This window comes from Oncorhynchus mykiss, chromosome 32, assembly GCF_013265735.2.
Source record: "Oncorhynchus mykiss isolate Arlee chromosome 32, USDA_OmykA_1.1, whole genome shotgun sequence".
In the NCBI taxonomy this organism is placed as follows: domain Eukaryota; kingdom Metazoa; phylum Chordata; class Actinopteri; order Salmoniformes; family Salmonidae; genus Oncorhynchus; species Oncorhynchus mykiss.
This window is the reverse complement of record NC_050572.1, coordinates 29,364,944-29,381,212: the sequence shown is the minus strand read 5'-3', so window position 1 is coordinate 29,381,212 and position 16,269 is coordinate 29,364,944. Positions and strand designations below refer to the sequence as shown.

Genomic DNA, 16,269 nt, shown 5'->3' with positions numbered 1-16,269 from the left:
CACGTGCTCCACGTCCGACAGTTTCTCCAACGCCTCCCAGAGAACCAGCTTTCTGTGAAAGCAGAGGTGCTTTTGCTCCACCATCCCCTTCCTGGGTTACATCATTACTGCAGGGAGTGTACAGACGGATCCCGGGAAGGTGAGAGTGGTGGTAGATTGGACGTTAACCGGATGTTTGCTCCTGACGAGGTCCGCTCCTCGGTCCTGGAGTGGACCCTGATAATGGAATTTATATGTTAAAAATAATGACTAAAGAATTCCACCCTGAAACCATATAATTGTATGAAATGTATTAGAATCATAAAACTATAATCTGATGATGTGTGTAGTTTTAATCAGAATTAGATCAAGGACCTTTGCTACTTTTTAGTATGTAAGCAGGGTGCAAGTGTGAAACAAATGATAAGAGGAGCGATCGACAGACAAGTTGTACTACTGTGTTCCTTAGAGGACATTCTCTCCCCACCCGTGGAGTGGAGAAACTGTTAGGCTTGCAGAAGATTATGAAACATGTTGCAGATTAACTTCTTGATGCACCCATCCCGTTAGCGGGATCATTTTTATCAACATTCGCTGAATTGCAGAGCGCCAAATTCAAATTAAATGACTAAAAATATTTAATTTTCATGAAATCACAAGTGCAATATAGCAAAACACAGCTTAGCTTGTTGTTAATCCACCTGGCGTGTCAGATTTAAAAAAAACGCATACCAAGCGTTTATGTAAGGACATCTCTCTCAGCAGACAAAACATTACAAACAGCTAGCAGCAAAGTAGATTGGTCACGAAAGTCAGAAAAGCAATAAAATGAATCGCTTATCTTTGATGATCTTTGGATGTTTGCACTCACGAGACTCCCAGTTACACAATAAATGTTCCTTTTTTTCCATAAAGATTATTTTTATATCCAAAATGCCACCATTTGGTTGGCGCATTATGTTCAGAAATCCACATGCTCAAGCGGTCATGACGGGGCAGACGAAAATTCCAAATAGTGTCCGTACATTCCTAGAAACATGTCAAACATTTTTCATAATCAATTAATCAGTTAGTTTAATCGCTATTTCTGACTTTTGTGAGCCCTCTCCTTGGCTGGAAAATGGCTGTATGGTTTTCTGTGACTAGGCGCTGACCTAACTAAATCGCATGGTGTGCTTCTGCAGTAAAGCCTTTTTGAAATCGGACATTGTGGTTGGATTTAAAGTTTATCTTTAAAATGGTGTATAATACATGTATGTTTGAGGAATTTTAATTTGGGGATTTCTGTTTGAATTTGGCTCCCTGCAATTTCACTGGCTGTTGTTGAGGTGGGACGCTACCGTCCTGATGGGTACCTGATATGGGTTCCCTGGTTTATCAGCCCCCGCTCTTCCCTGAGCAAGAGGAAGAGGTCGGCATACCTTCGGCCCAGATGTTTATCCGCCGCTGTCGTCATACCTGGAACAGAGCCCGGACGGCCCTTCTCAAAACCACCTCCAGGTCTCGACGACAAGCCGACTGCCACCGGACCCCGACTCCCAGGTATCGTCTCGGGCAGAAGATATGGCTCTCCACCCGGGATCTGCCCCTCCGAGTGGAGTCCCGCAAACTTTCCCCCCAGTTTATCGGCCCTTTCCCCATCTCCAAGGTCATTAGCCCCTCTGCTGTTCATCTTCTATTGCCCCGTACCCTCCGTATACATCACACTTTTCCTGTGTCTAGAATCAAACCCATGTCTCACAGCCCTTTGTCTCCTGTCTCCTGAAGGTCCGACCTCGTGGCAGGGGATTCCAGTACCTGGTTGACTGGGAAGGTTATGGCCCAGAGGAGAGGTGCTGGGTCCCCGCTAGGGACATCCTGGGCCCAGGCCTCATCGCTGATTTCCAATGCAAGCAACCCATTCAACTAGGTATGCGCTCAGGTAGGACGCAGGTTGCGCCTGGGGGTACTGTCATATCCTGATCTGTTTCACCTTTCTTTGTGCTTGTCTCCACCCCCCTCCAGGTATCGCCTATCTTCCCCATTATCCACAGTGTATTTATTCTCTGTTTGTCTGTTGCCAGTAAGTTTTGTTTGTCAAGTGTACCAGCGTTTCCCCCCTTGCTCCTGTCTGTTTCTAGTTCCTCTTTTCTAGTTTTCTCGGTTTTGTCCATTCTGCCTGCCCTGACCCTGATCCTGCCTGCCGTTCTGTACCTTGTCACATCACACTGGATTATTGAACTCTGCCTGCCCTGACCCTGAGACTACCTGCCGTTCTGTACCGTTTGGACTCTGATCTGGATTACTGACCTCTGCCTGCCCTCGACCTGTTGTTTTGCCTGCCCCTGTTCTAGTAATAAACTTTTGTTACTTCGACACTGTCTGCATCTGGGTCTTCCCTAAAACGTGATAGTGTGAAACAGTTTGCAGTAGCTGATAAGTGTCTTATCATTTTGACCAGTGCCATGATAATTAACTATTTAAGAACAATAGAACATTGCTACAGTGTCCATTGAAATAATAAAATGTAACATTGTCCAGTATTGTAATGCTGCATGCTAGTAGTAACATAGGGCAATGAATGGCTGGCATCATCAGCATCAGATAGGTTTAACTCTTTATGCTATCATAAGTATATGTTGTATACACTGAACAAAAATATAAATGCAACATTTAAGTGTTGGTTCCATGTTTACTGAGCTGAAATAAAAGATCCCAGAAATGTTTCATACGCATAAAAAGCTTATTTCTGTCACGCCCTGACCATAGAGAGCCTTTTATTCTCTAAGTTGGTTTGGTCGGGGTGTGACTAGGGTGGGTACTCTAGTTTTTGTATTTCTATGTTGGCCTGGTATGGTTCCCAATCAGAGGCAGCTGTCTATGGTTGTCTCTGATTGGGGATCATATTTAGGCAGCCTTTTCCCACTGGGTTTTTGTGGGATCTTGTTTGTGTGTAGTGCCTGTGAGCACTCCATGACTTCATGTTTCATTTAGCTCTTTATTGTTTTTGTGAGTTTCATTTCAATTAAACATGTGACCTTGGTCCATTTATTCCAACGATCGTGGCAATTTCTCTCAAATTTTGTGCACAACTTTGTTTACTTCCCTCTTAGTGAGCATCTCTCCTTTGTCAAGATAATCCATCCACCTGACTGTATGGCTCATCAAGAAGCTGATTAAACAGCATGATCATTACACAGGTGCACCTTATGCTGGGAACAATAAAAGGCACTCTAAAATGTGCAGTTTTGTCACACAACACAATGCCATAGATGTCTTAAGTTTTGGGGAAGCGTGCAATTAGCATGCTGACTGCAGGAATGTCCACCATGCTGACTGCAGGAATGTTCATTTCTCTACCATAAACTGCCTCCAACGTCATTTTAGAGAATTTGGTAGGGTGTCCAACCGGCCTCAGAACCGCAGATATGGTGTGGGCCAGCACTTTGCTGATGTCAACAGTGTGAACAGAGTGCCCCATGGTGGAAGTGGGGTTATGGTATGGGCAGGCATAAGCTACGGACAATGAACACAATTGCATTTTATTGATGGCAATATGAATGCACAAAGATACCGTGACGAGATCCTGAGGGCCATTGTCGTGCCATTCATCCTCATGTTTCAGCATGATAATGCTGAAACGCACATTGCCTGTTTCCTCACATCTTGTTTATTTAATGTCGCAAGGATCTATACACCATTTCTGGAAGTTGAAAATATCTTAGTTCTTCCATGGCCTGCATACTCACCAGACATGTCACCCATTGAGCATGTTTGGAATGCTCTGGATCGACGTGTACAACAGCATGTTCCAGTTCCCAACAATATCCAGCAACTTCTCACAGCCATTGAAGAGGAGTGGGACAACATTCCACAGGCCACAATCAACTGCCTGATCAACTCTATTAGAAGGAGATGTGGGACGCATGTGTCACACACCAGATACTGACTGGATTTCTGATCCATGCCCCTACCCTTATTTAAAGTTATCTGTAATCAACAGATGCATATCTGTATTCCCATTCATGTGAAATCCATAGATTAGGGCCTAATGAATTGATATCAATTGACTGATTTCCTTTTATGAACTGTAACTCAGTAAAATCTTTGAAATTGTGGCATGTTGCGTTTATATTTTTGTTCAATGTATATAACAGAAACAATGTTAAATGAACAATGTACAGGAAGGAATACAACAGTACCCAATGTCAGTCAATGAAAAATAAATCAAACATAGTAAGATAGTATTAAGTTGGGTTGTTAGTTGGCTCTCTTTGTTATCTGTGTAACTATCATATAAAAACTACACATCCAGGTATTTTATAGTTTTTAAACTGACATAATCACATTTGACAATTGATGTTATACAAGCGATGTTACACAAGCCTCGAAAGTTATAATGATGTTTAGGGTATGGGGAGGAGTAAACAATTGTTGAAGGCTGTGAGCTCCAAAACAACAGAAACCCGTGATTGTGGGTGGCCTGTGTGATCCATAGAATGGTTTCATTCCATTTCTAGTTCCACATGTTCCTAACAACACAGTCACGAATAAGGAATGCACATAAAAGTTAGATATTGAAGAATTCTCAATGATTGGGCCAAAATAGGCATATCAAGTTTTGTATGTGCGTTCGTAGTTTTTAACTTTGCTGTTTGTAACGTGTATGGAACAAAAAATGGAATAGAAATATATTAGATGGATTACACGGTTCTGGTTGAGGGTTTTTATGAGGTTTCCTCAAAACCATCTGATTTCAATCACACTGGGAGCATGTACAACAGGAAGAGCTCAGCTTAACACACCTGATTATTTGTGTAAAGCTTAGAGGGATTATGGTCTGAAGGACTGTTTTATTCTGTAGACTGTTTACTTTCCCAATCGTGTATTGACTCTGTACTTTACAACTCATAATGCACCAGCACAATGTGGATTTGGTGTTCATGGTTGTAAAGGAGGATTTTAACAGGTTTATTATATTTATGTACAGTTTATATATATATATCCTTCTTATTCCGGATATATAAAGTATATACACCTATAATACCAACTGGGTTTGAACCTCGTTTTGAATGTCTGCACTCCAACAGACGGTTAGCCTGCTGAGCTAAAGCATTAAGTACATATTTGGTTTTCATATATTTTATTTGAGTAAAAATAAATGCATTGCAAGACAAAACAAAACACGCCACAATGTTTAATAAAGCATTAATCTTAATTTAATATTTAATAATGATTAAAAATAAATACTAAGCACAGGTTTTCAGATCTCAGCCAGGTTCATCATGCAAAGATAGTTCATGTTTCAAAGTACTTCATCCAACCACCTCCACGACACTTGCATCTTACAGTGAGATGGATGGAGAGATATATAATTTTCTTGGAGCATCGTGTCATTCACACATTACTCACATACCACACAAATGCTAAACAACCTGTCTGCTTACATAATGTTAATGGTATTTGCATTGGGTTCAAATAAATATGAAGTTGCCATTTAAAAGGCGTATCCTTCCTTTAAGGGTGGGGTGTGTAGATTACACGGACAGAGGTAAGCGGTTGAATGCATTTTCATTAATGAATCTACTTTGTACCAGCCCACATCCTATTTCTGTAAATCAATAAAGCCTAAACCAAATTTCATGTAACTCAAAGGATACTTGGGATTGCATGCATTTTGAATGACTTCAGATTAGATTACTTGAAGCATGTAGTTATTTCTACATGAAACTACTTTTAAGGTAGAAAAATAGCAACTTTGATGTTGGAGTGAACTGTCACTTTAATGAGGACACTTCAAAGAAGTCTTCTATTAAACTGTATATAACATGATGTGACACAAACTCAATACACAGAAATCAAGGACACTAATGATGTGTAGTGCTCAACTCCCAAAACTAACTTAAGATCTGTGCATGTAACTTGAGTTTTTGCAAATCTTCCATTGACATCAATGGGATCTCAAGTCAAGTTAGGATTCATTTCCATTTTGCAAGTTATCACATTATTAGTGTAAACTCCCTATTCAAATATCTGACCAATTAAGAAATGCACTCTGATTTTTACATATATTTTTTAACAATAATCTTTAACATTATACAACTGAACAGGTACATAAGATGCAAAGCAAAACATCTGAGATGTGTGTACCAATATTGTTTTGTACCAATGGACAAGTCAGAATGTAATAAAGATGCTGTTTGCCTTGATAACAGGGTCAAAGATGATGACGTCACATAGAGTAATACAAATACTAGCAAGGTTGCCCAATATTTATGCACAAACAAAAGTGTAATAAATAAAAAAGTATGAAACCATTCATTCCGATCATTTTCATTCTTAAAATATAACATACTAAATTCCTGATAAACTATACATATCTACAGGGGCTGTGATTTGATTTTGCTTGTAGCTCATCCTTATCTGCTTTTGTTCTGTTGACCAGAGTTTGCCTGAAAAAATAAATAACGATTATCATTAATATCTGTCATATCAGATAGATTATTATTTTCTTGATCAAGCAAGAACATAGTAATATTGTTCAAGGGGGTTTGGCTTGACCAGACCTATTAATAAACATTCTCCCCCATAGTATGGAACCAAGGCCCTACTGTTGATTCTCACAATAATTTAATTGCTTGTTCATGTCAATATTACATATTCTCATTGAACCCAATTTACTGGTCATTTACACTGAAAATGACAGGTTATTCAAACCACACACACAAGGTGGACAATCAATCAATGTTTTTTTGCCATTCGTCAAAAATAATGACTCATTTCGATTGAGCCTCATATGGGAACAGATTGGCCAATGAATGACTCACAATGGGAGGTGGGGAGAGGCAGCATTGTATAGGCTTCTTCCCATACAAGATATATCCATTACATTTAAGGATATTATGAATATGATTGGCATGCACTGGGCAGGGCCACTAGAATGCAGGTGTGAGTCAATCTGCCGCCTTTACTACCAAAGTAAGTACAGGGGTATCAATCACCAACACAACAATGGTGCTGGGTGCCATTCACAGGAAGTATCCCTTATAAGCTTTTGTAAGAGTGACATATAGTGGCATAAAAGATTGTAGGGCGTTGCTGTGAATGGACAAGCTGGGTACTGATCCAACATAATCTGATATCAAATAGGAAAGACCAACTGTTCTAATTGGACTCCTCTTTGGCCATAGCAGGCCAATTGGATGTCAACAAAACTAAGCTACAGATTGCAAATTAGATTGAATGTGTTCTATCATTCCATCAATGTGCACGTGACACTCAACACAATGAAAACACGTGTATTTCATTTTTGTGCTGCAAATTATTTGCATAAATTCCTGCAATGTGATTACCTGACTATGTCCTGTAACTCTCTCCGCTGTGTAGTGTATTTTAAATAGTTGAATGTGTGTGTGTGTGTGCTCTGCTTGTGTGTAACCTGCTGCGTATGTAAAAGCCATTAAAGAGCAGTATTATGAGGTTGACTTGATATGCATTAATAACAACAGCAAAGAGCAAAGCTGAATGCATTTGTTTGCATTACGCTTCTCTCCTATTATTTGGATTATATGGCTGTGTACTGTGTGGCTTGGTTACATTTGTTTAAGCTGAAAGGGCTCGCTCTACCCATTTGTCCCTGTGGTAAGCACTTGAGCCCAAAGTTTTCTGGCCCTTCCTTCTTTCTCAGTCCTTTCGTTACTGCTCTTTGTGTTTTGCAAGTGTCTTGGAACATTATTCTTGATGCTATGATGACAACTGGGAAAAGCAGTAGATTGGGACAATGGGATATGGATACTGTCAATAGGTGGAACCTGCAGACATCATTCAATCAAGTATCCATATGTACCTGAACTTGAACACGCAAAATGTGGCTGTCACAACAATCCTGAGCAATATGTTATTTGCATGTCACAGGTCAATGATATTTTAAGCCATATTTTAGTGACATAAAATTCACAACCAATCCGGAAAGGTCTTAGATTGTGGGTCTGTTAACATCACCAATCAGGAGCTGTGTTGGATTTAGGTACCTGTTGGTATGTCACCTCCACATCTTCCTGCTCAGGGGTTCACTATGTACATGCCTGTTTTATTCTTCTTTCGGGGCTCATCCTGCTGAGAGATATAACTCAGTATCAGACAGATGCATTCATTTCAGAACTTCCTTTCAAAACAACCCTTCCTCTAATGTCTATTGTCAGATTATCCCATCCTCACTAAACGTATGCAAAATGATGTAGGTGAAGTTCATGAAATCCATTCAGCATTGTTAGTCCAATACACTTAACACTCACAGTAATTCAAATATTTGGTTTAAAGTCTTTCACTCTGGCTTTTCAATTTGCAGCTGTTGCCGTGATGTGGTTTTGTAGAGGTATGCCACATTGTTTCCCCCACTATATGGTTCTTTCTATTTGTTGCTATTACAGATAACCATAGCTTTTGACATCAAGATGCACTTGAGTTCTTACATCCGGACACTAGAGTGCTTTGATAACATACTTTACTCAGAGATAGCCCCAAAGGAAGACCGAAGGCCAAAAGGAAGGCCACTAAGATTAAAGAGGAAGCTGGATTGTAGATTATCAAAAGTATTATTGTTCCTATTCTTTTGTTGTTGATCATATTAAGTATCATCAAATGTACAGAGGGGGCCAGGCCAATTTGATTCATTTGTATTGTACAGTGGCTTGCGAAAGTATTCACCCCCCTTGGTATTTTTCCTATTTTGTTGCCTTACAACCTGGAATTAAAATTGATTTTTTTGGGGGGGGGTTTATATCATTTGATTCACACAACATGCACAACACTTTGAAGATGCAAAATATTTTTTCTTGTGAAACAAACAAGAAATACGACAAAAAAAACGAAAACTTGTGCATGCATAACTATTCACCACCCCAGAGTCAATACTTTGTAGAGCAACCTTTTGCAGCAATTACAGCTGCAAGTCTCTTGGGGTATGTCTCTATAAGCTTGGCACATCTAGCCACTGGGATGTTTGCCCATTCTTCAAGGCAAAACTGCTCCAGCTCCTTCAAGTTGGATGGGTTCCATTGGTGTACAACACTCTTTAAGTCATACCACAGATTCTTAATTGGATTGAGGTCTGGAGTTTGACTATGCCATTCCAAGACGTTTAAATGTTTCCCCTTAAACCACTCAAGTGTTGCTTTAGCCGTATGCTTAGACTCATTGTCCTGCTGGAAGGTGAAGGTGAACCTCCGTCCCAGTCTCAAATCTCATGAAGACTGAAACAGGTTTCCCTCAAGAATTTCCCTGTATTGAGTGCCATCCATCATTCCTTCAATTCTGACCAGTTTCCCAGTCCCTGCAGAAGAAAAACCTCCCCACAGCATGATGCTGCCACCACCCTGCTTCACTGTGTGGATGGTGTTCTCAGGGTGATGATAGGTGTTGTTTTTGCGCCAGACTTAGCGTTTTCCTTGATGGCCAAAAAGCTAAAAAAAAATTGTTGTTGAATTTTAGCCCCTTTTCTCCCCAATTTCATGGTATCCAATTGTTAGTAGTTACTATCTTGTCTCATCGCTACAACTCCCGTACGGGCTCGGGAAAGATGAAGGTCGAAAGCCATGCGTCCTCCGAAACACAACCCAACCAAGCCGCACTGCTTCTTAACACAGCGCGCATCCAACCCGGAAGCCAGCCGCACCAATGTGTCGGATGGAAACACAGTGCACCTGGCGACCTGGTTAGCGTGCACTGTGCCCGGCCCGCCATAGGAGTCGCTAGTGCGCGATGAGACAAGGATATCCCTACCGGCCAAACCTTCCCTAACCCGGACGACGCTAGGCCAATTGTGGTCCTATGAACAGATACTATGAACAGATACTCCAATCTCTGCTGTGGAGCTTTGCAGCTCCTTCGGGGTTATCTTTGGTCTCTTTGTTGCCTCTCTGATTAATGCCTTCCTTGCCTAGTCTGCGAATTTTGGTGGGCAGCCATCTCTTGACAGGTTTGTTGTGATGCCATATTCCTTCAATTTTTTTACTAATGGATTTAATGGTGCTCCAAAGTGGTGTTCAAAGTTTCTGATCGTTTTTTATAACCCTACCCTGATCTGTACTTTTCCACAACTTTGTCCCTGACCTGTTTGGAGAGCTTCTTGGTCTTCATGGTGCCGCTTGCTTCGTGGTGCCCATTGCTTAGTAGTGTTGCACACCTTTCAGAACAGGTTTAGATATACTGAGATCATGTGACAGATCATGTGACACTTAGATTGCACACAGGTGGACTTTATTTAACTAATTATGTGACTTCTGAAGGTAATTGGTTGCACCAGATCTTATTTAGGGGCTTCGTAGCAAAAGGGGTGAATACATATGCACGCACCACTTTTCCGTTTTAAATTCTTTAGAATTGTCTGAAATAAGTCATTTTTTAAATTTCACTTCAACAATTTGGACTATTTTGTGTATGTCCATTACATGAAATCCAAATAAAAATCTATTTAAATTACAGGTTGTAATGCAACAAAATATGAAAAACGCCAAGGGGGATGAAAGGCATTGTATTGTAGTGCAAGGCACTGTATTGTACTAAATGTGGTATTAGTAATATTAGCTGCTGTAATATTCAACATTTCCAGCGCCAATGGCAGATAAAGGCTATGTTGAGGTAGACCACTATAAGTGCATGATCAGATGATCAGATTTCATGTTTAAAGGTATTCTTACAATGGTCTCAAAGGTCTTTCCATTGGGTTGCTCCGGCTGGGGGCCATGGGAGACATGTCCGGGGAAAGAGCCGATGTTGGGGGTGCTCTTTTTTTCATCTTTTGACCTTTTACAGCACCAACGCACCACCTGTTGAGAGAGCAACGTATAAGAAAGCTATCAGACATTGCGGAAAACTGTTTGCGTTAAAGTATCACAAAATGTTTGTTTCCGAATGGACACAAAATACCATGCAGGTTACTCACCATCATGATGAAGATGATAATGAGGAGTAGCAGGATGACAGCGGCTAACACCAACAGAGCAATGGCCCATCCCGGTACCCAGTCTCTGAAACCACCACCATTACCCCCGGAAGCAACGTTGGCAGTTGTGCTAGATTTAGTTGTGGTGCTTGACTGAGGCCTGGTGGAAGGCTTCAGGGGACGTTTAGTAGAACCGCCAGATGGGGAGGTGGTTGATCTCTTACTGGTTTTTGCTGAGTCCACCCTCCCAGGTGAAGTACTGGCACCATGACTTGTGGTTGGTGGAAAAGTTGTATTGGTCCTGTTGTTTCCTCCTGAGCCATCGGTTATCACTGAAGATAAAGTAGATGTAGCACTGGATGTACTGCGTGCACTATCGTTTCTCTTCCCACTGCCTATAGTGGTAGAGACGGTTGCAACACCAATTGGACCTTCTTTGGTTTTGTCAAATGAGGGATCTTTCGTAGTTGTAGCCAATGGAGTGGTTGTTGGCTGTTTAGTAGTAGTGGTTGTTGGCTGTTTAGTAGTAGTGGTTGTTGGCTGTTTAATAGTAGTGGTTGTTGGCTGTTTAGTAGTAGTGGTTGTTGGCTGTTTAGTAGTAGTGGTTGTTGGCTGGTTAGTAGTAGTGGTTGTTGGCTGTTTAGTAGTAGTGGTTGTTGGCTGTTTAGTAGTAGTGGTTGTTGGCTGGTTAGTAGTAGTGGTTGTTGGCTGTTTAGTAGTAGTGGTTGTTGGCTGTTTAGTAGTAGTGGTTGTTGGCTGTTTAGTAGTAGTGGTTGTTGGCTGATTAGTAGTAGTGATTGTTGGCTGTTTAGTAGTAGTGGTTGTTGGCTGTTTAGTAGTAGTGTTTGTTGGCTGGTTAGTAGTAGTGGTTGTTGGCTGTTTAGTAGTAGTGGTTGTTGGCTGTTTAGTAGTAGTGGTTGTTGGCTGGTTAGTAGTAGTGGTTGTTGGCTGTTTAGTAGTAGTGGTTGTTGGCTGTTTAGTAGTAGTGGTTGTTGGCTGTTTAGTAGTAGTGGTTGTTGGCTGATTAGTAGTAGTGGTTGTTGGCTGTTTAGTAGTAGTGGTTGTTGGCTGGTTAGTAGTAGTGGTTGTTGGCTGTTTAGTAGTAGTGGTTGTTGGCTGTTTAGTAGTAGTGGTTGTTGGCTGTTTAGTAGTAGTGGTTGTTGGCTGTTTAGTAGTAGTGGTTGTTGGCTGTTTAGTAGTAGTGGTTGTTGGCTGTTTAGTAGTAGTGTTTGTTGGCTGGTTAGTAGTAGTGGTTGTTGGCTGGTTAGTAGTAGTGGTTGTAGACATGGGAGTCGTATTTGTTATGATTTTAGCAGGTGTGGTGGGGATGGTTATGTTTGGAACCACGGCTGGTACTGGTGTTGCTTGAACTGAACAGAGAAAAGAGGAACTCACTCAGGTAAAACATTCAATCAGAGTAATGAATCAATAAATATTACATTATGTAAAAATACAATTGGTATATTTGTATGTCTTACATTCGGTATAATTTGAATTTATCTGGAGAACGGCAGAAGGATTGTCTTTGATATGTTTCAGGAAGAGATACTTGACCACCCATTGATTGATACCCTCTGTGTAGAAAACTATGGTAGCGTTTGCTATCACTGATCCATGACTGTGAAAGATAAGATTCAGAAAATTAAGAAAGTTAAAGATAATACAGTATAATAACAAATCCAACACCCAACCTTGATCCGGTGGATTGCGGGCATTAAACACGGCTTGCAAACCAGAATATCATAAGTTTGGCCCTGCGTGAGGCACAGCCATTTTCAATGTTTTTGTTTTGTTTCAAAGTTTGATATGTCTCTACCCTAACCCACCAAAATGTAACATTAAGGATATTGCGTCATTGAAGCTATAATTTTTATGAGATTATGTAGTTTAGACGAGACATGTCATTCCAAGTCATAATTTAACGTTTCTATCTAAGTCAAGGACAGATATGAATACAGTGTTTATACTTTAGTGACACATCCTCTTAAAAGCAGATTGAGGATCCAGATGACTCAGCCAAGCTTACTGTACCTGAAAGTCATTGTTGCAATGCCCTCATAAACGGATCCTGTTGAGCACGTACGACACCCATAGACTTCAGCAAGCTGCAAAATACTACATTAGTCCACCATTTCCCTCATTGTCATGAGACCATCCCATTCAGAGATCATTCCTGCTGTTATAATTGCTGTAAGTAAGTAAGTCAGCCTTGGACAAGGCCAGAACAGCCCATAGGTCCTTGCTGTGGTATAGTGGTATTGTTTAATTCAAGGCATGGTTCTCAAGCTTACCAATTGGTTGACCTCGTCATACATTTTCTTGTAGTCCTTAGAATTTGGACTCAACAGGGAGTCATTGAAGACACGATTGATGATCTCCAAGCAGATCTGGTAGGCCATTTTTGCTGTGGGGGTGGTGCTCATACCCGCTGGGGTGACTGAACGGGGCACTCGAAAGAAGCTGGCACACAGGGCACCTGTGAGAAGCAAAAAGATACACCTTACTCAAGTGGATAAATTAAGGCTAAAGTGTAAGGTGGACAAACTTTCATGTTGGGAGTCAGAGGATATTTGAGGGAGCCTAAAGTGCTAACAGATAGATGTCAAGTCTTAATTTGAGCCAGTTTGCTACAGCAAGAAAATAATCCTGCAGCAATAGGAAATGTGAATTATTAAACGTATTACAATTAAATGGACACTTCCTGTTGGGGTTGATACATTTTATGTGAGGGCAAATCAGCTAGATCAATTACACACTTTTAGAAGCCTTTTAAAATCTTGAAGACATGACAAGTTTGCATTTCCTGCTGTGTATGTAACTGTTATGATTTTTGTATTGTCCATTTGTTGTCTACTGTATTTAAACGCCACTTTAAACGTGTACATGATGCTGCAATAAAATTGACTTGTGGAGACAATAAAGTCAGGAAAGTAAAAGTGCAGGAAAATTCTCAGCAGCAAAAGAGATTAAGATCCTACATCTGTACACACACATAGAGTTAGCCGTTGGCTGTATAGTTTTATCCCCTTTTCTGGGGATACTGTATATTGTGTCACATTCCTACCTGTAAAAGGACACGTACAACCCGTAAAGTTAAATTTTATTTTATTTAACATTCAGGCCTGTAGAGGTCATAAAAGGAAACTTTCCTATTCAAACACTCATTTATGCCCGACATAGAATTCAATGTGTACCGGATTACTCTATCCTCATTACTCTTTAGCTTAGATTACTATATTCGCATCAGACATCAATTGAAGAACAATACCCCTCTCAAAAGTGTTTGGACTTAGATTGACTTTGCTAATTAGTTGTTGTGGGATGATCAACTCATGGAGATCTGAGTGTAGAGAACACTCGAGCGATTCCATCACTGTCATTAATATGCAAGGCATTTAGGGTTGGGACTAAGACTACAGTATACAAGGACCATTGTCCTTTTAGCTCAAATTAACCAAACCAAAGTAGATTGAATTGAATTATGGATATGTTTCAAAATAATTGTATTTTCAAGTCACAGAAAGTAGGCCATCTTTTCCCACTTAAAATCAGTCAAATATACCTGAATCAACACCAAGACAATCACCAGTCCATTCTTTTGTAGGGGTTGATACATTTTATGTTAGGGCAAGTCAAGTGTGACATTTTTCCAACTTCAAGCTACAGAAACATTTCTCCTTCCTTTTTCCATAAAGCAACAATAATGTTGTATTTACTTAACTGAATGAGTTTTCTTACCTGAGATGGCAAATACTAAAATGCATTGTGTAGTCCTCAAAAGGTTAGTCGAAGGTCGTACCATCTTGATGATTAAAATCAGGCTATTTAAACAAATTCAACCAAATGTATTATACAAACTATTTAACTTCTCAAGTATGGACTTTTCAATGATGAGTGGAATTTGTCATCTGCAGGGTGAGGTACCCTTTTATATGGGTTAACCTAACTCAATTGCCACGTGGATCTGAGGCTGGGCCGGGATAAAACTGAGTGAGAGGTGAATCATACCTCAACTCTGTTTGCTTCTGTGATTCTTGAGATATAGCATCAAGGCACATTTGTTTGACCTGTACACACAATACACTGAATTGGATCAGAAAAAAAAATCATATCTATATTTGTCCTGACACTTGTGTAAATCGTTGGCTGGGCTGCAATTTATTTAACAATTATTTGATCTGGGAGTCATACTGAGACCAAGGTGTCATTTACAGATGAGCCCTGAATTACATAAATGACTGAGAATACACACTTTAAAACATAAATTCAAAAATGCAAGCAGGAACAAAAACATGGTCGTAAAAAACAAACACATTCATCAGTAAAAAGGTCCTCAATCAGCTTTCTGAATTACCCTAGAGGCACCAGAACATCACTTTTAACAACATTTTGAAGATTGTTCCACAAATAAGGTGCAACAAAAACTAAAAGCTGATTTACCTAACTCAGTAGAGACCAAAGTAATTCCCAGTTAGACATCCCTGAGACAGGGTGTGGTAACTCGTATGTCTAAAGTTTAATAAGGATGTTAGGTAGAGTGAGACCTTTTGAAAAAGGGCTTTATACACGAAAACATAGTTTGTATCAACCTACGTGACATCAAAGAGGGCCAACCAACTTTCTGGTAGAGAATGCAGTGATGAGTACAAAAATTGTCGCCCGTAATAAAGCGCTTTAATGAAGTGGCAGCTGCGTTCATATAGAGGATGTTGCCATAGTCTAGGACCGATTAACTCAAATAATTAGGGGTTCAACAAGGGTTCTTCTTAAGATCCTCAAAGTTCTTCAAGAATCTAAGGGTTCTTGGTACTGAAAATTGCCACCAAAAGGTTCTTCCAAGAACCCCATAGGAGATGGGGTTCATCGACCACCCTCCTTAGTCTTGCAGGAACCTAACTGCCCAAATGAAACATTTGAATTTAGAACGATAGCTGGTGCAGTCACTTAACTGAAACATTTTAAGATCTCCTCAATTTAAGGTAAGGTTTGTCCCTTGTGTGATCTAAATTGATGTTGTTTTATAATACCATCTATACATATTTGTGCAAATCTTTCTAAAACAGAAAATGGACACAATTCAATGGATATCAATCAAGAAAGAGGTAAGAATATGTAGGCTATAAGCATATGTTGAAGGCTAGCCGTATTGGGTGCAGAACTACTCACTTTGTGTCTGTGTCTGCAGGTATGCAGACAAGGGGGCACACAAAGGTATGTCAATTGGTATTGGCATGTTAAGCAGATCACATGTACCATCCTCCTCCCTTACATCTTCAATGAAAATTCCATAGGCCTCTACATTCTGGACAAGGTATGAGTATGAAAACCATTATATAAAAAAACAAAATCATTCACATTTACCACAAAAA

The 16,269-nt window shown here is 40.2% G+C and overlaps 1 protein-coding gene and 1 long non-coding RNA gene across 2 annotated transcripts; both read right to left on the bottom strand.

The window, feature by feature from the left end:
• Nucleotides 1-5,094: 5,094 nt before the first annotated feature.
• LOC110488231 lies at nt 5,095-11,544 on the bottom strand. Its single transcript, XR_002468369.2, has 4 exons — nt 10,901-11,544; nt 10,656-10,784; nt 7,989-8,073; nt 5,095-6,410 (listed from the first exon to the last, which is right to left on the bottom strand). It is a non-coding gene; the product is annotated as an uncharacterized LOC110488231 (long non-coding RNA).
• Nucleotides 11,545-11,660: 116 nt separating this feature from the next.
• On the bottom strand, nt 11,661-14,786 carry LOC118946464. The gene is made up of 7 exons (XM_036970998.1): nt 14,639-14,786; nt 13,192-13,376; nt 12,932-13,005; nt 12,379-12,518; nt 12,090-12,270; nt 11,754-11,776; nt 11,661-11,680 (listed from the first exon to the last, which is right to left on the bottom strand). Exons 1-7 carry the CDS (start codon nt 14,700-14,702, stop codon nt 11,661-11,663), a joined length of 687 nt encoding a protein of 228 aa, XP_036826893.1. The 5' UTR covers nt 14,703-14,786.
• Between the last annotated feature and the right edge of the window lie 1,483 nt (nt 14,787-16,269).

Coding starts and splice junctions, on each gene's coding strand:
- LOC118946464 (XM_036970998.1), bottom strand. CDS start 14,702: ATGGTACGACCTTCGACTAACCTTTTGAGGACTACACAATGCATTTTA. Junction 11,777..12,089: donor ACAACCACTACTACTAAACA/GCCAACAACCAC, acceptor ACTACTAAACAG/CCAACAACCACTACTACTAA. Junction 11,681..11,753: donor ACAACCACTACTACTAACCA/GCCAACAAACAC, acceptor ACTACTAATCAG/CCAACAACCACTACTACTAA.